The sequence below is a fragment of the Ailuropoda melanoleuca genome, chromosome 13 (assembly GCF_002007445.2).
Source record: "Ailuropoda melanoleuca isolate Jingjing chromosome 13, ASM200744v2, whole genome shotgun sequence".
Lineage (NCBI taxonomy): Eukaryota > Metazoa > Chordata > Mammalia > Carnivora > Ursidae > Ailuropoda > Ailuropoda melanoleuca.
Genome location: NC_048230.1, coordinates 40,073,016 through 40,096,313, shown reverse-complemented (window position 1 = coordinate 40,096,313; position 23,298 = coordinate 40,073,016). Strand labels below are relative to the sequence as shown.

Below are 23,298 nucleotides of genomic sequence, written 5' to 3'. Positions count from 1 at the left end.
CTTGTTGCCTGGTGGGGAGATGAGGTGCTGTGCTCACGGACAACTCAGCCAAGGGAGGAGACTTCTGGGAAAGGAAGAGGATCTGCACGGTGCCCCCAGCCCTGACACTGGCTCTGCCCAGCCAGCTGCATTCTGCAGCCTCAGGTCTCCTTAGTCATCCATCCGTCAGGATGGTGCGGCCAGAGGCGCCAGCAGGACCTATGGGATCAAGGGTACAGCAGGTGGACCGGGTGCCCATCGTGGGCTGCCCTGGGTGTCTGCCCTTGTCACGAGGTTCCACACACAGGGGAACCCACAGAGGGCCAAGGAGAAACAATCACAGGTGCTGGAAAGGAGGTGCAAGGCCCAGCCTCGCCCTGAAGTCCCTGCTCCTAAGGGAGTAACCGCACTAAATGCTCCAACTCCTTGGGACTTCAAAACCTCAGGTCAGGTCTGTATGTATTGTTGGGAGAGGAGGACAGGCATCTTACGCACATCAGCGCTGTGTTTTTGCATTTCTATAATCTATTTTCCATTCTCATAGTCCCTTGGTTTCTAAGGGAAGTTCCCCACTGGCTCAGCTGGGTTGCACAGAAAATCATGGTATTTTCTCTGTCTAGGCTTAGGACTCCACAGAGGGTGAGCTGGGGGGTCCCACTCGAACAGCACCAGGTGATGTGGCAGAGGCTGGCTGTGGGCTCAGAGCAAATTCCTGATGCAGGCTGGGAGAGGTAGGCAGGACATGCGGGCGCCTGTCCACCTGGCTGTTTCTTTTACAGCAGGCTCTTAAAGTCACACCAAACCGGACACCTGAGCAGCCCTTCTCCCCCACATGGGCCACGGTGGCCAAGATCCCCACTTACTTGTAAGTGGTTCGAACACCTGCCAGGGGGCTCGGGTGGGATCTTGATTTCATCGGGTGACATGTTCCGGACTCTTTCAGAAAAGGAGGCTGTGAGAGAACAGAGAATTCCTGTCGATGTAGGTTGGGGGGGAGAGAGGGAGAGAGGATGGGGGCTAAACACAGATAGTTAGGGGGAAAAAAGGCACATAAGACCTTTTCGGGGAGAGAGAAAGGCTATGAAACAGTACAATGGCTTTTAGAGTGGCCTCTCTGTCATCTGAGTTGAGATCGAATGACCAGAAGGAGCCAGCATATGCCAACTCGGGGGGAGAGAAGTTCAGGCAGAGGGGACAGGTGTCAAGAATGCATGCTACCACGTCTCAGCAGTGAACTTTTCAGGAAAGGGTCTGTCCAGGGTGTGCTGGTGAATGTCTAACAACCCGCTGGGGTGGGGGTGAGGGGAGGGGGAGCTTTGATCTGCAGCATCTGCCAGTTTCTAGGGTATCAGCTGATGCTCTTGGTGCTGAACCCAGGCCCAGGAAGAGGGGAGCACCACTGGCTGACAATGTGAGCCAGCTCCAGCCCCTCACTGGCTATGTTCCTATGACACCTCCCAGGATTCTGGAAGCTCTTGCCCAAGACAGAGGAGAAAGAGTTCAGGGTTCCTCGAGGCTTTGGGACTCAAAACATTCAAAACTGCCTTGTTGCATAAATGATATTTTAAAAAAATTACCTGTCGGTTATTAGCGTAGTCTTTTAAAAATAAACCATTCAACCCTCCTTTGGTCCACCTCATTCTGGGGAAAAAAGGCCTGATTCTGATGTGAAGAACCACAACTCCCAAGGGATAATTCCCTGGGAGATCTGCCACTGCCCACCCAAGTCGCCCGCTCTCTCTGTTCCCTTCCCCATAGCCTCTGGCCCCCCTGGGCCTGCGGAGTGTGCTCTGAACCACTCAGACAATGTACTGTTTGTTGTAAGATTCTGTCTGTGCTCTTTAAAACATTCCCTCATGAAAAGGACCATACAGTGAGCAAACAGCAGGCAGAGTGGGGTGGGGCAGGATGAAGGGAAAGAATGAACAAACCAGCACCAATAACACCCAGCAAATACTTACTGGGTACCCACTGTGTGCCAGGCCCTGGGCCAGACTATTTCTTAGCCCGGAGTGGCTGCCTGGACTGGCTGGTGATAGCCTAGCACAGCCTCTGCCTTCTCTCCCAGCGCTGGGTTAATATTTTCTTAGCAGATAAGGGACTCTGATCTCCACTCAGAGTTTCGAGATTACTATACGGAACTCAGTTCTGAGTGGGGCTGAGGGTATGGCTCCGTGGGCTTTGCCAGGCTCCGTCGCTGCAGAACACGCCTGCCCACACTGCAAAGCCCAACTACCATGGTCGGCAGCGGGTTCTCCCTGGATGTGCCCTGACAACAGAGCACTAGACCTGCCATTTTGGGTGAGGGCAAGAGGACCGAGATGGGGTGACCTGTCCTGTTGCGGACGGGACGTCAGTGCAGCCCAAGAGCAGTTTCCACCAGGGGACTATGTGCTCCTCTTTGCCAGGCCCCTTCCTTCTGTCTCAATGACAGCACCCAGATCTAGCTGGAGTTCAAGTCTAGTCCTGACTTCCCCCTCCTTTTCAGCCTTGGGAGGGGCTGGGATTCTCAGCCAGAGCCTCAAGGCTGCAGAGGCCAGCTGAGAGTGGAATTGGCCGGGGTGAGCTGGTCCTTGTTATTTCCGGAGGGCAAAAGCAAGGAGCGCCCAGGCTCTGGGCACAAGCAAGGCGGGTGAAGTTCTTCCCTGGGGCAGGGAGAGAGGGGGGGGGGGAGTGCGAGCAAGTGCGCACAGGACGGAGAGACAAAGAATGCCCTTTGGCATTTGCCAGGAAGCCTTTTGGAAAAACAGGGTGTGACACCGTTGCCATAGCAACCCAACCACACTAAGGCTGGAGAGGTACACAGTATGACAGGGAGGGAGAGCCCCTCCTGAGCTCCCTGGTTGGGAACAAAAGAATTCCCATGAAGTAACTGGCAAGCGAAGGACAGTCAGAAAATTAGGTAACAAATTTTCCACAGCTTCTGGGAGCAAACTTTCAGTGTTCTTTCTCCTAAATCCCAGCGTGATCTGAGTAGAAGACATCAAGCCCACATGTATGGTCATTTGAGTAGCCACAAAGCCTCAAACCCTTTTCCCAGGAAATCCCTCGAGAAACGTGTCCCGGCACTTGGGGCAGCTCCAGGTACCATGGCTGCTCTTGGGTGTGCTGGGGGCATTCTAGAAGGGCAGCTGTGCTCAGGATCTGAGAAGTCTACCTCGGTGATTCACCCCTTGTGCACACCCAAGCCAGGAAACAGTCATGGTATCCATAGCTGCCAGGTACGAATCTTAGCAGGAGCAGTTCGTCCGGGCTGACGTAATGGTGGGGAGTAACGAGTGCCTGGGGGGGTACGGTGGCGCTGGGAGCAGGAAGCAGTGGAGTGCTCTCTAGTTCACCAGAGACCCAGAGAACCCAACTGGATTACTACCCCAGGCCACTGTTCCAGGCATGACCAGTGGGGCATGCGGAGGGCATCGCGCTCAGCTCTGCAAAGCGGCCACAGTGCTGGAGAGACCTGTGAGTCAGCTTCTCTGCCGTCACTGGCTCTAGTACACCTGGCGCTGTCTGCATATACGAAAATCCTTCCCATATCGGGGGAGCAACCCCAGAGTTCGATCTCAAGAGGTATTAACCAAAGGAGCTGAGTGCAGATAGAGCTCAACTATGACCTTGTCAGTGAGAAACAGCAGGAGGAACCAAGACTATGAGGCTTCAAGACCTACTGCGGTGGATGGAGAAAGAAACTACGGGGGTAACCCTACAATGAAAGAACATACGTAGCAGTAAAATGAAACTATGGATATGCCTAGTAACACGGAAGGATCTCAAAAACTATGGTAAGTAAAAGAAGCCAGACAAAAAACAATAATTTCATTAATTAATTTCATTAATTAATAACAATAATTTCATTTCTATCTATGGTTCTCAACGGGGGGCAATAACGCTCCCCCAGCTCCCAGGGAGACATCTGGCAATGTCTAGAAACATTTTTCCCTGTCACCTCTGGGAGGGGAGAGCGCTAGGGGCATCCTGAAGATCGAGGACGCTAAAACACCGTGTTAAACACAGGCGAGGCCCCCACGACAAGGAATTCTCCAGCCCAAAATGTCAAGAGTGCCAAGGCTGAGAAATCCTCATCTTCATGAAGTTCTAAAAAAGGCAAAACTACAGTGAGGAAAGTAGATCACTGCTTGCCTGAGGCCAAGGGAGGAAACAGCCTGCAAGGAGAGGGGTATAGGGAACATTTTGGAGTGACGGAAAAAAATTTTTTTTAAACATTTTTAAGTTAGCTCTAGTCCCTATGTGGGGCTTGAACTCGTGACCCCGAGATTAAGAGTCACATGCTCCACCGACCGAGCCGGCACCCCCCGAGTGACAGAGTGTTTTCTACTGTAATTGTGATGGGGGTTAACGTGACTGTATGTATCTGCCAAAGCTCACCAAATGGCACAAGTGGCAAGGAGGGAACAGGTGGAAGTGGGGGAAGGAAGAAGTCGGGGTGGAGGTGGCTGGCTGGCTGATGTGCCTCCCATCCCACTGCTTGCCAGACACCCGGGCCTCGAGAAGAGCACTCCACTTCCTCTGTCTGCAAAGCCAACAGGTATGTCCCCTGAGGGCGATTTTCTAAGGAGTGAACACTAAGGTCTAGAAAATTGTTTTTTATAGGATTTGAAAGACTCATTCGAGGATAAAGGCAGAATCCTGCTGAGGGTCGGGGTTGGTCATCGTGGTATGCTCCTACCCAAGCCTTCCTCAGAAAACACATGTAATGGAACAATTTTCAGTTCTTTTTTTTTTTATTTTTATTTATTTATTTTTTTAAAGATTTTATTTATTTGACAGAGAGAGAGAGACAGCCAGCGAGAGAGGGAACACAAGCAGGGGGAGTGGGAGAGGAAGAAGCAGGCTCATAGCAGAGGAGCCTGATGTGGGACTCGATCCCATAACGCCGGGATCACGCCCTGAGCCGAAGGCAGACGCTCAACCGCTGCGCCACCCAGGCGCCCCAATCTTCAGTTCTTTTAGTTAGGAAAACCAGAACGGGTCCCCACCTCTCATATCCCATGAAAGGATCCTGTCCAAAAACAGTATAGGTCCAAGGGACTGCAAGCCACAAAGCCTCCATCCGGAAGCATGGGAGTACATTCTATAGGCCACGTTCATAGAAGACCCCAGGTAAGCAGGACCCCGGCTTTGTGAAGGTTAACGGAGCAGGCGGGGAAGGACGGTCACAGTCACCACAGAGAGGGAGGGTCACCCTCTCCGTGAGGTTGGGACAGGCTTTGGAAGAGCTGTTACAAAGTCCATGTTACAAAGTCCTTTCTAAAAAGGCTTAGGAGGCTGGAGTTAGCACAGGACTGGGTGACATGTGTGCCATTTTCCAGAAATACAACTGCCCTGCCCTCCCAAGTCACAAAGGATGCGAGACTCTAGGACTACAAGGCATGTTCCCTCCTGGCGATAACCCTCAGACAGAGCGAGGTGCCAGCAGAGGCCACATTTGCTCCTTGAGTACACGAATATGCCAGCAGAGCGGGGCAGGGGCGTACAAGGACAGAGGACAGGCCTGGGGCACAAGGGGAAGGCGCTCCCAGCTGAAGGAGGCCCTAAATCCATCCTGACAACACTGGCAACTGACCAAAGTGCAATGAAATGCACCATGAATGTGATTTTCAAAGAAGAATTGTTCCCTGGGTGTCTTACTCAGACATCTTAGGAAATGCCAAAGGCATTTGAAGAGAGCACATGAAGAGAGGGCTCTCAGCAGAACAGCGGCCTTGGCTGAAGCAGAGAGAAGCCCCATGCAGTGGCAGGCCCGGGCATGGCGGGAAGCCAGTTCACTCTGGGCAAGGCTCAGACATCTGCCCCCGAGACTCCCCCTGGGGTACTTACCAACTAATTCCTGAGGATCTCGCTTTTCTACTTCTGGGTTATCCTGCAAAAGAGAAACAAATACAGGGAGGTAAGCCCAGGACTCCTGACCCGCAGTTCCTCTCTTCACTGAAACCACTTAGGATTTTAAGGGGAGAAAAGGTACAAGCAACACAAGGAATCCAAGAGCGAGCCGGTGCTTTGGGGGCCTTCTGGAACCCCTGAACCTCCTACGCTCCCTCCTCCATCATCAGAGCAGCCAAGATGCTCCAGAAGCCTGCTTCAGTCTCTCCTCCATGGCCTCCAGCAGGGGCCGATATCCACCAATGCCAGCCAGCCATGTCCTAGACACCTGGACACTGTCTCCCCTGGGGCCTGGTCAGCCCTCCCCGAACATGCCACCCCTACCTGGAACTGAGGAAGCAAGAGATGGCAACTTTATAAACAAGAATCCCACGACTAAAGCACAAGAGACTATCTGCTCCCAAGAGATTGTTCTCACTTTCAGTTTACGCAGAGAGGGGAGACTTGATCATCAGGGGGTAGCTCACGGAACCCTGGAGCAGGCATGTCCTGGGCCTTTAATAAGTGACTGCCCAGGTCCCAGAAAGGCCCTGGCACGGGGGCAGCTTCTCTCCTGGCTCTCCTGGGCTCACCTTTCTGGCTCTTTACATTGGCTTTATTTCTCTCCAAAAAAAGGCAAACTTCCGCCCCGCAACACCCACTTCTGCAGGCCCTTCAGGACTGGCCCAGTGCACAAACTTAAGAGCAAAGGTTTCTTATCGAGACTGTTTTTCTGGAGTTGCTCTGTATTTCACTGCCAGAGTAAGTGCTTCATCTAAACCAAATCCACCTGAAGAAGGCTACAGTCCCAGCCCCCAGCCCCCATCGCAAGCCTGGGCACAGCAGGCGAGGAAGGCCTTCCCTTGCTTCCATTGTCCCAAATGTCCACCGGCAACAACATACCTATCTTCCCTATCTCGGGGGGAACCTGGCCACTCACACACAGTCACACCAGGGCTCTCAAGTGCCACCACACACTAAGGATCAAAGTGGCAGAAGCTGGGCTCACAGGAAGTTGTTGGATCTCATTTCTTTTCCCTTTGGTTGGTTGGGGGGTGGTGGTGGTGCAGACAAAGGCAGTAACAGGTCTGGAACAAAATGGGCACACGGGCACGTGGCCGCAGCTGCAGAGCTCTGCGTACTCCACTCACGTGCAGAAATGTTACACCAAGTAACACTGCAGAAAGGAAGGGACCAGGAGGCCACTGAAAGCCCCCCCCCCAATGCTATGGCTTCATGCCAAGAGCAGAGGACAAGTTCTTAACCCCCTTCCCCAAAGGTCCCTCCTGATTCTGGGACAGGCCCAAACCCCTCCCTCTTCTGAACACTCAGCTATTCATTCGACCTGGATGGGCATAACGTCCAGGCCAGGCTGCTTAGCAACCTGCCTCCCCCAGCCACCCACCCCCTGCCAGTCAGGTGGGCAAAGAGGAGGCAGGCCTGCGCTAGGGAACAGAGGGGTTGGGGGGCGTTCCTGGAGGCCTGCCTTGCCAAATTCAGGTTGGTCATCAATCAGCTGCTCTACAGAGAGTGCCCGTCTCCAGGGGCCCCACAACAATCCCTTTGTAGCGGTGACTCCGGAGGAACCAGTGTTAAAGAGCGTGGCAGCAACAAAATCTGGGCCTGTAAAAGGTCCTTAAATTTTCCCTCTAGGGGACAGCTTTCTGGGTGCTAACTGTGGGAAAACATCAGTTGGGTACATCCTACCTCCCCTCCCCAACCAGTTGGTGGTATTCCAAGGACTGACGTTAACCACTCAAAGGCCCCTGGGGGCTCCTTCCTAAAGCACCACAGGGCACCAGCCTCAGTTGACCCCTGACCCGAGGAAGGAGGCAAGACAGCCACGTGGGAATTCCACTGGGTCCACTGCTCCAGAGGCACAGGAAGTTAGTCACCAAACACAGTGTCTCTTCTACAGAAAAATATGCGTTCACCTGAAGGCTCCTGGGGCAGGGTGAAGGGCTGTGAGCCACCCCGGGCCTCCAGCAGCCTGTGCCCCCAGCGACGGGAGGGGCCGGGGATTCCTGCATTTCACAAGGTCCTTGCCTGGCTTAGCTGGGGATGTTTCTTCACATCTCAGGGAGAAAGGCAATGTTGGGGCAAAATCACCAACAGGAAGGTGTTCCCCCCTCTTTCAGTCTTTCCTTTTTTGGCTTGGTTACTCATTCTTTCAAATTAATCTTTCTGCACAAACACAAAAAGTGATGAAGTTGATGGTTGGTTTCAATTTGCCAACTGGTCTACTCTTTGCTTTCTTATTCTCACAGCAATGCGTGCGCGCGCACATGCACGCACACAGGTGGGGCGTGTCCAGGGTGCACCTGGAGCCCCGCGGAGCTATGCACTCCTACTCAACCCCAAGCCCAACATCCCCAGGAACACCATGTCCCCCGCAGTGGAATTCCGCTCCATGATCCCTCCAAGCAAAGTGCCAACCTATGAACCATGGACCCAACTCTAAGCGCAAGAAGATTCTTTTGCCTTAAGAGAATCCTATGAACTGAAAATATAAATGAGCCACCATGGCCTGGGAGCCATATAGTTTTGCACAAAGTTCTCCTGTAAAGACTCTGGAATCTGTGGCTGTTCATATCCCTCCTCTGGGTCACAGCCACCCAGGGGACTCCTAGGCCCCGGACAATGAAACAATGGGAATCTGTGCCTCCTGGTGGCCACACCTTGTTAGGTTTTAGAATGTAATTCTTCTGTCCTCCTGTGAGCCTGCTGCGCTCCTGGCCAAGATGCCCCCAAAGAAGGCGGCCAACAATGCAGGTTCTTTTGGATCCAAAAGCAGTTTAACCCCACATCCTCCCCCCGAGCATGAGAAGGATGCTCAGTTTTGCTTCCCACTGAAAGACCTGGAGCCAAACACCAGTGTTCTTCAAAGGTGGATGAGCCCAGGACTTCAGACAATGCTGAAGAACCATCAGCAAGGAAGGAGAGAGTTGGGGGTGGGGGCTGCTGAGATCACGGAGGAAGGCTGTCAAATACCACAAAGGTGGTTTTTGGGGCCATTTACCCTCAACTGTCCAGCGAGGTAAATTTCGTCCAATAAAAGCAGCTTCAGGGGAAGACAGTCCTGGGGGGTGGGGGTGGTCCACACTCATGGACGAAGACCTAGAGAGACACCCCCTACCAGTCATGCCTCAGATAAAAAAATTCAGTACAAAATGAACCAAGCACCCATGATAGTTATTTTGGAAGGCAGCCATCAAAAACATGTGATGGAATATTTAATATGACAGAGCTAAGGAGAGACAATGGAAGGTTCACATTATTAAACTGCCAGTTGTTCAAGACAACGGTTATACAAAACCCACCGTCGGTTCTCTCTGTGCCCTTAAGGAGGCCGAAAGGCAGCAGTTAGGAGGATACAAGTAAAAAGCAACAAGAAATCACTGTTCTTTTTCTTCTCCCAAAGCGGTATTTTGGGATGTGCAGGGGGTCCCTGTCTTGACTTGTATGAATCCATCCCCCAGTTGGTCAAAGTCATGAACTCAGCCAGGAGATCTATGTACCAGACAGGTGTCTGAGTCAGCTGGGAGAAACGGAACCCACAGCCCAGAGCCCGGGACAGACCTGGACGCAGGTGCGCATGGCCCTCAGATGCAGCTGGCCCAGGCTTCCCTTCCAGTTCACCGGAAAGGTGAAAACAAAGCATCTCACCTAGCAGCTCTGAGGAGAAAAGACCAGGTAAACAAACCACTCCAGCTGTCTAGTTCAAGTCTACTTAAGACGCCAAGAAAAACAAAACAAATGCAGAGCTTCTGAAGAAGCCAAGTGAGAACACAGGGAAGGCAGGAGAGGGAGTGATGAGCTGGTCAAAGACACCAACTCTGAGGCCAGGCCTCCCCTCCCCGACTGTCGGTATTCCTCTAACTTCCCCAGGATCCCCCTGAGCCTAAAGCGTCACCGACCAGGGCACCAGGGCACGAAGTGGCAATGGCAGGCCAGGGGATGGCCCTGAAGAACAGTGATCGGAACCCGCCCAATTTTGGTTCCTTAATCACTTGTGTCGGAAACCGTAAGAACGCAGCTGCCACAACAGGGGTCTCGTTCTCAGGGACTGCAGAACCCGGAATGTGGTTTCCCCTGCAGAGAATACAAAAAAGTCCAGCCACTCAGAAACTATGACTGGAGCAGAGGAAGGAAGTAGAAACAATATGGCTCCATGATGTGGGATAAGCTGCCGTTTGAGCTCGGAGGATTTGCTCAGCAGAGAAGTACCAGATCCTGGTTGAGAGAATGGAGGTTTATTTAGAGCCAACAATACTTCATCGATCCTTCCCGGAGCCGGCCCTACAAAGCACGCTCAAAGGCCCAGTGTCCAACGAGAGACAAAGCAGGGCAGCTGCCAGCAGCTGGATTCTGCCAAATCTAAACGCCGCTTCTTTGCCCCAGCTCTGGGAGCATGGGGCACAGGGAAAGTACTCCAAACAGAGGGCAGAGGGCAGAGGGCAGCCTCTCCCCGCTGCTGGGGGAAGAATGCTCCAGACTGTACGTTTTCTGAGAGATGACTGACGCAATCCTGCTCCTTCGAAGTAGGTGGCAGCTGGGGGGGCAGATTGGTAAAACAATGCCTTCTGAATCTTCGATTCTCTCAGACCTGGGACTGGCCAAGCAGTGATTAAGTTCTGGTGACATCTCACTTAGAGATGTTTCCTCACTGTGGCCCAAGGCCCTGGGGGACTCCGTGCTGGCCATGTCAGCCCCCTCCTCCCAGCACAGAGCCGCCTCAGGGCCCGGGGAGAACCTGCTCCCTGGAACAGCTCCCCCCTCCTTGCTGAAAGTAAGCCTCTTCCAGACTTCAGTCCTCAGCTCAAGCAAGTCATCTTCCACCCCACCCCCACCCAGCCTCGAGGACGTTTGCTTTATTCTGGGCCCTCACTAACTCTCTTAGTTACCACTGTGTTCCTACTAGCACCTGCAGGTTCGTGCCCAGCCCACAACAGGTGCTCAAACCTTGCTCAAAACCGATGACACACACACACACACACATAGAAACACTCTCCTTTCTAGAGGGCCCGCAGTCCATTCCTCAGCCCGTGTGGGTTCCCCAGCTGCCTTCAGCTGCGGCACTAACCGCCCCCCCCCCCCGCCGGACTCCAGACCCGTTTAAACCCACAGTTAGCTGCAATGTGCGACTCACTGTCAGACAGGGAGGGAGCAGAGAGGAACTAAGAAAGGAGCCAGACTTGGCGACAAAAGGCTGATGAGAGACAGGCAGGAGGAGGAAGGCGGCGGGGACAATACTGAATTAAAAAAAACCCTTCAATCTAGCTTGTTGCTCCTAATCCTAAAGAAAAAGAATTATTGTGTAGTTCATCCATTTACTTCTTCCACAAATCATTTATTGAGCGTTTACTGTGTACCGGGCAGCGGGCCAAACGCTGAGGACAGATTATGAACGCAACTTAATCTTGGGGAATAATTGTAGGTGTGATGCTAAGCACTTCAGTGAAAGGCCACTTAATTCTCACAACGGCACCATGAAGTGTGGGCGGACAACACTGTGGCTTCAGAAGTGACTAGCGTGCCTGCGAAGCCCCCTCGAAGGCATCAAGATGAGACGGATGTGTGAGTCACTTCGGGTTGTCAAGAAAGCAGCCATTCTGCAACGTCTGTCGAACAACCTCCAAGCTCCAGAAAAAAATTACTGTGGTTTGACGGACAAGGACGGGGCACACTAAGCACTACCGGCAACCCCAAGGCTCTGCAGAAGTCGGTGAGCCCCGTGCTGCACGGGCACAGCCCTCCACGGCACACATGCCCAGCGTCTACGCCCTGTTCTAGCCACACGCCAGGCGAGCCTTGGAGAAGGCCTGTCACCAGCACATTTCCTTCAGTTATATCCTGTCGGCCAGGATTGGGTCACTGCCACTGCACACGGCCTGCCTGGGGATGGAAACACTCAACTTATCAGAAAAATGCACGGAAGTTGGTGGGGTCACTTTGGATCCAACGGACTCACCTTCAATCCCAGCTCACTGATGGGAAGGCTCAGCTCCCCAAGCAGAGGTTTCTACAGGAGGGTTAAACAGGCATCCGCTAAGACAAGCCAGCTCTAGAACTGGCCTTGTGGACTGAAGAAAAGAGGAAAACGGGTTCTTCTCCCTATCTGAAAAATGTAGCTCAACAAAGCCGACATTGCTCAGCGGGGTGCCGATGCTCTGTCACGTGGAACCATCCAGACTTCAACGTACATGCAAGGCTCTGGCCAGGAGCCATTTCCAAACGGGAGGCTTTGTTAATCTGACTGTTCCAAGTGTAATCTCACATTGATTCAAGACATCTGAAGACTCTGAGTTTCTAGAAAGTTGTAGAAGATGTTCAGAGAGGGCCATTCTATTCCTCCCTCTTACATCTCGGGTGTCTGTGTTTGGGTAAAGAGGTCAGCTCACATCAAGAATTTGAATTAAGCCTTCAGTGGTGGGTCAGGTTGCACTTTTTTCTTAAAGGTTTTCCAGAAAAACAGTGTTTCTATGCTTCAAGTTGTTATTTGGGGGACAGGGTGGAAGGGCTTGGAGCCAGACACGGACAAAGGAAACAGCTTTGTGAGGCTGAGGACAGAAAAGTGAAGTCTTTCTGACACATAACTTGACATGGTCACCAATTTACAATAGCATTATCCCTCCTGAGAGGTCAGCCACCAAACTGAGGCATTAAGATTACCATGTAGGACAAAAATAACAGATACCAGAAAGCCAGGAGATTGGAAAGGCAAACTGGTCACCATCTACAAAGTGGCACGAAGAAGAATTAACAATCTACAGGCCAAAAGCAAAGCCAGTACCTACCTTTAAAGCGCTGTTTTAGAAAAAATTTACCTAACTCCAAAGTTAGGAATGCAAATGAGCAAAATCCTATTGAATCCAGAAACTGCAAAGCAGCATTTCAAGGGACAAGGATTAGAACACAGAACGAGGGTGGGAAGTGCTGGATCGCTCTTGGAAGGACAGGCTGCTTGTTTTCTGAATCATAGGATTTCAAAAAGATAAATCCTGACTAGGGAAGGAGGCACCCAACCACACCTTGGTTAGTAATCTGTGGCATCTGGGCCCGAAGGGAAGAAGTATGTTGGGGCTTGCAGGGCTGAAGGCGAGCCGACTGGGCATGCAGGGGCTCCTTCTGGCTGCAGAACCACAAAGGAACGGGGTGGGGCTTCTGGGAGCCTGAGCTTCAGTTGACTTGGAGCAAGTACAGTCTGGAGCAGTTCAGTGGAGCCAAGAGGGGAGGTCACAGGGAGAATAAGGGTCGTTCTCTGAACGAGATCACAACTTCCAGCAATTACATTTCTACCAGAAGTGTTCAGCTTAAGATGTAGCCAGGCCTTCTTTGGAAGGTGGCTCGACAAAGGACCTAACTTGGAATTCTTTCAATCTGGACAACAAAGGAGCTGCTTCCCTTTCTGAAACAGCTACAGCCTGCAGCCTCCCCCTCTCCCAATCTCGGTCCTGGCTGCTGCTTGGATCAGGTCACCACTGAGAACTGCAGACCCCAGGGGTGCCTGGGTGGCGCAGTCGTAAAGCGTCTGCCTTCAGCTCAGGGCGTGATCCTGGCATTCTGGGATCGAGTCCCACATCAGGCTCCTCTGCTGGGAGCCTGCTTCTTCCTCTCCCATTCCCCCTGCTTGTGTTCCCTCTCTCGCTGGCTGTCTCTCTCTCTCTCGTCAAATAAATAATAAAATCTTAAAAAAAAAAAAAAGAAAAAGAACTGCAGACCCCAGCCTGGGGTGGCTGGGTTCTCCCCAGCATGGAAATTCCCTGACACCCACTTCTGCAAGGGCAACCCTAGCCTTGTTAAAGATGAATGGCCATCTGGCCATCGTGGTGAGAGCAAAAAAACGTGAAATGTTAAGTAGGCTTGGGCATTCTCAATAGTTCAAAGGCCACATTACAACTTCCAGCAAGAAGTTCGGAGTGGATGACTCCCAGTCAATCCAGTAATGGTCAAGGGCCATTTCCGCCTCTGGTCCTGGGTGAGTCATGCTGTAATTTTTTTTTTTCTAATCAGCGTTCAAAGGATCACGAGGTACAGGAGGCACAACATGGGGGAAGGTAGGAAAACAATACCAAGATGGAAGGACCAAGTACATATTCTCCCTCCTAGGCCTTGAACAACAGAACTCACTAAGAGCTAACATACATCATCCAAATCTCCCGATAACCCCATGATGCGGACATTATTATTCCCATCTTACAGATGACTAAACCGAGACAAAGTCCAATGAAGTGGCTTCTCATCCAGGAAGTGGCAATGCTGGGACCCAAGCCCGAGTCTGTCTGACCCAAAGCCTAGTAATACCACTTCCCAACTTCTGATCTCCTCCCTCTAGACTATGAGGCGGCAGATAATAACGGTTTCTGTGAAGCCTTAGGTTCAACCACTGGGGAAGCCAACATCAAAGACCAAAGAGGAAAAATACCTCTCCAGGAATGACTCCGTAGTAGGTCACAGAGCAAAGGAGGTGTTAAGCTCTCAACTTAAAGGGAAGACAGCCAGAAGAATTACCTTTTAACTATAACGAGTAGGGCAAACAGCTCAAGGGTCCCCAGTGCTCCAGTGAGTAACATCTGAGTTGACCTGAATGGAACGGCTGGTACTGAAGACTTAATCATATACCCAGTGGGTGCTGCCATCCTGTCCTTAGCCTAGAGATTTCCTGGGCACTTATGGAAGGAATGCTACCAAATCCTGACTGCTATTCAGCCCTCCTCCCTTACTGGGTGAACAATCATGGGAACTATGAGGAGAACCCAAGTTTTAAAGAATGACTTATTTCTTCTGACCCATGTAAACAGCACAGCTGTGTTTTATCCACCAGAGAGTCTAATTGGAAAGAAATTGCCTACGTGGCATTTTATTCAATGACAACTATAAACATAAATTAATTTTTTAATACTACAGCATACTAACTCTGGTTTGTATTCTAGCTAGCTCGTATGAGAAGAGCTGCGGGACTGATGGGAAAAGTGCGCTAAAGACTGGTCTCACCCCTGGAATAAAAGCTGGGTCTCAACCTTCTTTTTATCGTCCCTTTGAAGGTTTTTAGAAAATGACAAAAGATTTTTTTCTTCTGAGAGCAGTTTCAACGAGATGTAACTCACATCCCATACAATTCTTAAGGGTTTAGCTTTTAATTTTTCACTTACGTCCCACTATTGTCATTACTCAGACTGTAACAGCACTGAAAATGTTATTCAGATGGAAACAAAACTGGATGCAAAATGTATGCTATTACACCGGCAAACATAAAAGGACAGAAAGATGAAAATGGATGCACTATTAGGATTGTAGAATTAGGTGATTTTTTTCTTTTACAAAATAATAAATTCCTGTTATTATAATAATTTGACAATAAAATAAAACCAAAACAAAACCCGAATAAAATAAACACCAGAAGAACAGTACCACATAACCCTTTCAGGTGTCAAAGACCTCTAAGAAAAAGTCCAAGTTTATGCTCTAACAGATAACCTTTGCGGCACCATCCTGAAAAGTAATTCTCAACAGAACATTCCACAAGCGTGGGTTCTCCTGAAGCTCACCAAGCAAAGGCACACAATGACCCACCTGTGAAGGCTGGAAAGGGACTCATGGCTCCTATACCACACCATACAACCTGCTCCCCCATTTGTTTGTTTGTTTGTTTCTTTGTTTATTTATTTATTTTAATTTATTCGACAGAGACAGAGACAGCCAGGGAGAGAGGGAACACAAGCAGGGGGAGTGGGAGAGGAAGAAGCAGGCTCACAGCAGAGGAGCTTGATGTGGGGCTCGATCCCGTAACGCCGGGATCATGCCCTGAGCTGAAGGCAGACGCTCAACCGCTGTGCCACCCAGGCGCCCCATCCCCCCGTTTTTTTTTTAAAGATTTATTTATTTGAGAGAGAGAGGGGAGAGAGAAAATAAGCGTGGGAAGGGAGGAGCAGAAGGAGAGTGAATCTCAAGCAGACTTGGTGCTGAGCATGGAGCCCGATGCAGGGCTTGATCTCATGACCCTGAGATCACGACCTGAGCCAAAACCAAAAGTCACATACTTAACTGACTGAGCCATCCAGGCGCCCCACAACCTGTCCCTCCTAAGTATCTTTCACGATGAACAGAACCCTATGCCGCTTGCTTAGGAAAAGGCTTAGCATCTCCCTCTCTGACTTCAGAGTCCTGGAGGCAGAGCACACGCAAAGCCCAAAGGGGAAAGCATTTGCTCTGCAGCAATCCTGCAGGAGCCGGAACATGTTCTAGAGCCTCTTTCCTTAGATGGTCGATAAACAGAATCCTGAAAGTTCTTCCTAAAATCAGTAGTCAGTAACAAATTCCTTGGAAACAAGCTTCATGAGCAGTTCCCAGGCTCCAGATGTTTGATTCTGAAACTTGAAAAGATCAATAATAATGCTGGGTTGGGAGACGCCTGGGTGGCTCAGTCAGTTAACCATCTGCCTTTGGCTCAGGTCATGATCCCAGGGTCCTGGGATGGAGTTCTGCATCGGGCTCCTTGCTTGGTGGGGAGTCTGCTTCTCCCTCTGCCTGCCGCACCCCCTGCTTGTATTCTTTCTCTCTCTAACAAATAAATAAAAATAAAATCTTAAAAAAGAAAAAATGCTGGGTCGGGGGAGAGGCTGGAGAGGAGAGGAAGCTGGGGATTACTGAGTCAGCTCTATCCAATGCAAATCCTTCCTCTAGACTTCAAGCCAATTAATAACACATGGCGACCGAGACACTTGACCTTCTTAAGGGAATTCAAGTGTGTGAGGTACCGTTACTGAAGGTGAGACCTGCTCACTCAGCTGAGCAGGCCTCTGGGGAGGGTGAGGACCTTACCAAGTCCCACTGCTCTGGAACTCAGAGACGATCTACCAACACAGTTCCCAAACTGCCATCAAGGCACCCCACGGTGCTGCAGCAAACGCACAAAGGTACCCATGACATTTAAAAATTTCAAGGGAGGGGCGCCTGGGTGGCTCAGTTGGTTGAGTGTCCAGCTCTTGATTTTGGCTCAGGTCATGATCTAAGGGTCGTGAGATCGAGCCCCATATTGGGCGGCTCCACGCCAGGTGTGGAGCCTGCTTGGGATTCTCTCTCCCCCTCTGCACCCCCACCCCGCCCCACTCACGCTCGCTCTCTCAAAAGAATAAATAAACATTTCAAGGGAAACACAGCATTAATCAACATCTATCAGATACCACACAAATTCATGTATTATCTTTTCAAGCGGCTACCGAATTGTGAGGATAGGAATATTGTTTGGAGCTAATTGTTAGGTATTTCTTTTGGCCTGTCAGTTCTATGAAAAATTCCTGAGACACCAAGGGTGCCATGAACTGAGAAAATGTGGCAACTTCTGACCTACAGGATAAGGGCGTCTGACCAGACCCAGTTCTGTTAAAAAGGCCGCCAAGAGCTGATTTTAGACTGCTGGACACACGCCCGCATGCATCCCATCACCTGGCGAAGCGGGCATCACAGATGAGCTGAGGGCACAGCTGACGCTATGTGCCTGTGGTCCCACAGCTGCTGGGAAGCCAAACCAGGGCTCAACCTAGGTCTTCTGACTCCAAGTCCACTAACCGGGCTTTGAAGGTGTGAACTCACATTTCTGCACTATTTTTGGGGTCAAAGAATCTTTTTTGTTTGTTTGTTTTAAGGATTTCATTTATTTATTTGACAGAGAAAGAGAGAATGTACGCACAAGCAGGCAGAGCAGCGGGCAGAGGGAGAAGCAGACAGCCTGATGTGGGGCTCGATCCCAGGACCCAGAGATCACGACCTGAGCCGAAGGCAGATGCTCAACCAACTGAGCCACCCAGGTGCCCCCTAGGGTCAAAGAATCTAAGAAATGTTTTATTTTGGGGCGACCAGGTGGCTCAGTAGGTTAAGTATCTTTCTGGTCCTAATCCCAGGGTCCTGGGATTGAGCCCCATATTGGGCTCCCTGCTCAGCAGGGAGTTTGCTTCTCCCTCTTCTTTTGCCTCCCCCCTCCACTTGTGTTCTCTCTCTCTCAAATAAATAAAAAAAATTTTTTTAATGTTTTATTTTATTTATTTTTAAAGATTTTCTTTATTTATTGGACAGAGAGAGACACAGGGAGAGAGGGAACACCAGCAGGGGGAGTGGGAGAGGGAGAAGCAGGCTTCCTGCTGAGTGGGTAGCCCGATGTGGGGCTCGATCCCAGTACCCTAGGATCATGCCCTGAGCTGAAGGCAGACACTTAACAACTGAGCCACCCAGGCGCCACCCCCCTCAAATGTTTTATTTTAATCAGGGTTATACACACCTTTAAAAAAATTCCGGAACCACATATCCCCCCACCCGATGCTACCTCCTTGACCCACAGACATATTTTGTTTTGACAGATGTTTGCTCTTCGGGCCAAGAGGATTCTTTCCCTGGGTCAAAGCCGGGACTGCAATACCACAGGGAGGCCCGCAATCCCACCCCGCATGGCGAAGCCAGCCCTCCCAGCTAGCTGGCAACGGGCCGCTCCGGCTTTCCCGTGCCAGGTCATCAATGCCCGTGTTTGTTTTCAAAGGAAGGGTGTGTCAGAGACAGTAAGCCAGTGGAAATACCTTCATCCACAGGAACTGTGGGAGTGGGGAAAAAAATAAACAAGGGAAAACGTTCCAGTGTAGCCGAGGTAGACCACGGACAAAGGAGAGTGGGAAGGGGAAGCCCATATGCCAAGGGCAAACAGATGGAGGAAACACTTAAGCCATCTGGCACCCCTCTCCCTGCAGTAAAGAGCTGAACAGAGGCCTGCCACTTCCGGTCTGACTTTTTCTTGGACAGCAGTGCCACCTTCTGTTGAGTGATCAGATCAGAGTCAGGCTGCTTCCTGAGGAGGTAAGACCAGAAAACTGGAAGTTGGAGAAACAGACGGGATGCAACAGAAGTGCAGAAGCATACCGCTTCCCGGATACTGCTCGGCCACCTCCTTTGCTCCAGTTAGGGGCAAACTCAGAAACCCAGAGCTTGATCCCACCTCCCCAGGCTGAGGGATGAGAACCAAACGCTCCCTCCAGAGGTGGGTCTCGAGTTCTCATTTCTTACTCACCCCCCTAAATATGGGACTTTGTGCTCAGAGGTATCCCCAAACATCAGAGTGATAAAAATTAGTGCAATTCCCAGTCTTTGTACTCTATATTTGTACTTTCTAAAGTCAGCAGATAATAAATGAAGTGAGAGAACACTCAACTTTGCTTATCCATAATGTCCAAACCCCTCCCAGGAGACCACTTGGGGGGGTTAGTCCAACCCCAACCCAAACATTTTTTTAGGACATTCCTGACAAAGGTTTTCTTTTTCTTTTTCCTTTTTTTTTTTTTTTAAGATTTTATTTATTTATTCGACAGAGATAGAGACAGCCAGCGAGAGAGGGAACACAAGCAGGGAGACTGGGAGAGGAAGAAGCAGGCTCATAGCAGAGGAGCCTGATGTGGGGCTCGATCCCATAACGCCGGGATCACACCCTGAGCCGAAGGCAGACGCGTAACCGCTGTGCCACCCAGGTGCCCCTGACAAAGGTTTTCTTAAAACTGGTCTGAAAAAGGTCCAGAACCAGGGAGCTCACTACCTTGTGAAGCAAACATGTCTCCTGTAGCTCTGTGCGTTGCTTCAAGGTCTGCACGTGGCTTTCACCTCCCCCGCCCCATGGGACCTTCAAACAGCAGACAGAACTGCAGGCTCTTCTCCAGTCGCCTCTCAGCTCCTTAACCTCTCATGGGATGTGGTTTCCAGTCCCCTCCAGTGACCTCACCTTTATGACTGCTCTCCTCTGAATGCACTCCAGTTTCAAAATGGGGAATTCAATATTCCCAAACAGGCCCAACGACAGGGTGACCAGCCTGGGGAGCAAGCATAGGAGGTACTGGTGGTTGCGACTAACGCCACTGAACATACACATGCCAGACGCTATTAAGCTAATTATCTGTTCACATTTACTCAGTTCATCCACATAAAATAAATGAGGCAGGTTTTATTATGATGCCTGTTTTCCAGGTGACAAACTCTGAGGTTAAGGGACTTCCCCAAGGACGGCTGGAATTCAAACTCAGATCTCCAACTCTAGAGCCTTAACTGTCGCCCCCCCTCCCCTCCTCTGGATACTCCTCCCCCCTCACTGCAGCTCAAGGCCCCGTATGGCTGACAGCTTACTGGACACTTACAGAGCAATGCAAACAGTTACCAAACAACTATTTAGTATTACTGACCCAAGAATCTTTTTCTGAAGAACAGTGGTTCTCCAAGTTAATCTGTGGCCCCCTGGGGGTCTGCATGGTCAAAACTAGTTCCCTAATACTAAGACATCACTTGCCTTTTTCACCGTGCTGATGCTAGCAAAAGCGATGGTGGAGAAAGCTGGCTCTTTACAACAAATTGAGGCAGCTACACTGAGTTTTAGCAATAGGCATACTCTCAATTACAAAAAAAGCCAAGTTCACTTGAGAATATCCTTGGTGAAGCAGTCAAAGTGATTAATCTTATTCAGTCTTGACCCTTGAGTAAAATTTAATTAAAAAAAAATTTTTTTTTTTGCATTTTGTTTGATACCGTGAGAGGTCACATCAACACCTCTACACACGGAGGTCCGATGGGTACCGCAAGGAAAAGTGCCTAGGTGAGGGAGTTACTAGCCGATCTAGTTGCTTTCTCCATGGAACACCGTTTTTACTTGAAAGAATGACTTACAAACTACTGTTAGTCAGATATGAGTAAATGACAGACATTGTCTCAAAAAATGAAGCCCGTCACATCAAGGAAAACTCTAAAAGAATTTATTGGTAATGGTAAAATTCAAGATCTCGAGTAAAAATTAGCATCTTGGAAAATGTGTATTCCCCACAGTGAACAGACAGCTTTCCAATACTTAATGACTTGTCCAATGAGATTAGCAATGTCACTAACAAATATAATTTTTTGGATATCAGAGAACAGAATGCATCACTGCAGATCCGCGTAACTCAGTGAACCAAGACTTCCCAAACCACCAGAGCCTGGGGATGGCATATCATGGATGGGTAAAACAGCCATTCAGAGTACAAGGCAGACCTGTGGCCTTAAATAAAGCAGAATACAAAAAGTTCACTCAGAACGTTTCATATTTCATGGTGCAAGTTAACTTTTGGGAAACCATCGCTTGTTGAGTTTTGATCAAGTACAAAGAAGATCTACAATCACCTAGAGGGCTATTAAAGTATTTCTCCTCTTTCCAATGACCTATGTGTGAAGCCAGGTTTTCTTCAACTACTTCAACCAAATGACACCCTGCAACAGACTGAATGCAGGAGCAGTGATGAGAACCTAGCTGTGCATCAAGACAGATGTCAGACGTGAAGGAGACCTGTACAATGGGAAAACCATGTGTCTCTGCATCAACTTTTTTCGGTTTCAGAAATAGTTATTTTTTGTTAAAATGGGATTTATATTAATATGGAATGGGTTTAACTGTTATTTTTAAATGACAAGTATTTAAAAATTTTTCTCAGTTTTAACTTCTAAGATACTAAATACCAACAGATAAAACCAAAATGAAGTGAAGCTCTTTGGGATTCTTGGTTTTTAATTGTGTAAAGACACCAAAATGTTTGAGAACTACTGTAGCAAAAAATCAAAAGCAGATTTTAAAAAGCCAAAGCAGTGGCTGCCTGGCTGGCTCAGTCACTTGAATGTCTGACTTCATGAAGCTCAGGTTGTGATCTCAGGGTCGTGGGATTGAGCCCCGTGTCGGGCTTCATGCTCCACAGACATTTGCTTGTCCCTCTCACTCTGCCCTTCCCCCTGCTAGTGCTCTCTCTGTCTCTCTTTCAAACAAATAAATAAAACCTTTAAAAAAATAATAATAAAAATAAAAAGCCAAAGCAGGAAGGAGTGCCATCTGGTGGAGAAGACAGTTATGACATCAATCCATTTGCTAACAAAACAAATGATGCCTCTAACCCATCCGGGTGACATAGCCTATTTTAGAAACTTCACATACTTAAGGCAGAAATAATCAAAATTCAAGGTTTGGAATTCAAAAATATTGTTAAAAGTTGGGGCGCCTGGGAGGCACAGTTGGTTAAGTGTCCAACTCTTGNAGCCCCACGTCAGGCTCCTCTGCTATGAGCCTGCTTCTTCCTCTCCCACTCTCCCTGCTTGTGTTCCCCCCCTCGCTGGCTGTCTCTATCTCTGTCAAATAAATAAATAAATCTTTAAAAAAAAAAAAAAAAGACTCCCCCACCCCCACCCCACCGCCTGCATGTGCATGCACGGGCTTTTTCTAATAAATAAATAAATAAACCTTTAAAAAATATATATTGTTAAAAATCAATTAAGTATGCCAGAAGAGTTCCAGAATAGAGGGAGGGCTGGGAGCGGTTTGAGGTGGAGGCTGTTGCCTGAAGTCAGTCTGAGACCACCTCAGGCAGGAGAGGAAGCCAGCACCAGGACTAAGGCATGGGGAGCACAGAAGACCGTTTCCAGTCCTTGGGATGCCACGAACACTCATGATTTTTGGACTTGAGGACACATGAGCTGGAGAGCTCTGGCTGACCCCCTCCACACTCATCCTTCAAAAGAACTACAAGTCACTGTAAGGGTGGATTCTGTGTTCTGTTCTCCGAGGGCTTCTCAAGAACAGAAATTGTTCCAGAACACCTTTCATTCTACAACCAGACTCGAAGTTCAAATGACTGAATGAAATACAGTAAGGCACATCAGTCAAAGGGTGAGTATAGACGACACGTCTTTACAACCTTCACGTGGTACTGAGAAAGGCTGAGCATGAGACATGAACCTTTTTCTCTAGCCAACCTCCCCAGGAGGCCTTCCAGCCTTAGGCAAAGGCCAGCCACTGCACACACACAGGCTCCAGGTCTCACAAATCTTCCCTTCCCTCCACGCGGAAGCTCCAGCACTTGGCAGCCCCTCAGGTTTACCTCATGCATGGGCTCTAAGGCCCACACACCCCAAGTACTAAGACAGAAGATGACTACCATTACTGACCATTTTCCTTCCACAAGCCCAAGCAGCAGCGTGGCCGCCCTTGACCCAGGCCACAGGTCTGCCCTCCTACTTATAATGCTTGGGTAAGTTAAGCCTGAGTTCCTTACTTGGCACACAAAGGAGTGGCATTTGCAGTGCCTAGCGCTCAAGTTTTTGTCTTCTGCATGCTGTTGCTCAAACTTCCTTCCTTTCCGCATCATCCACAGCCTTTCATGGGCTTATTTCAATGGTCGCACACAGTTCTATCCAAACACAGAATCAGTTCAAATTTGGAACAGCTCGTGCTATATTTTCTGATATACTACCATTTTGATTATAATGTGGTACAATTTTCCGAAGTTCTATTATGTTGCCTTGAAGGTTTCGGTGGGTTTCACAGCAGCTTTTAATCACAAAACTTGGCCCGTATTCCCCAGGCCTAGAGTGAGGGAATTTCTCTTTGAAAGAGAAATGTTTGTTCCC

The 23,298-nt window shown here is 49.6% G+C and overlaps 1 protein-coding gene across 2 annotated transcripts in view; it reads right to left on the bottom strand.

The window, feature by feature from the left end:
• The window catches only part of SAP30BP (SAP30 binding protein), a 35,271-nt gene that overhangs the window by 7,234 nt on the left and 4,739 nt on the right, over positions 1-23,298 (bottom strand). The window contains exons 3-5 of one of the 2 annotated variants that reach the window (XM_034640284.1): positions 19,610-19,697; positions 5,815-5,857; positions 843-931 (exon numbers count right to left, since the gene is read on the bottom strand). In XM_034640284.1, coding sequence (XP_034496175.1) covers positions 843-931; positions 5,815-5,857; positions 19,610-19,697 — 220 coding nt within the window. The remainder of the gene's footprint in view (positions 1-842; positions 932-5,814; positions 5,858-19,609; positions 19,698-23,298) is intronic. The other variant, XM_034640283.1, reaches the window with a different exon arrangement.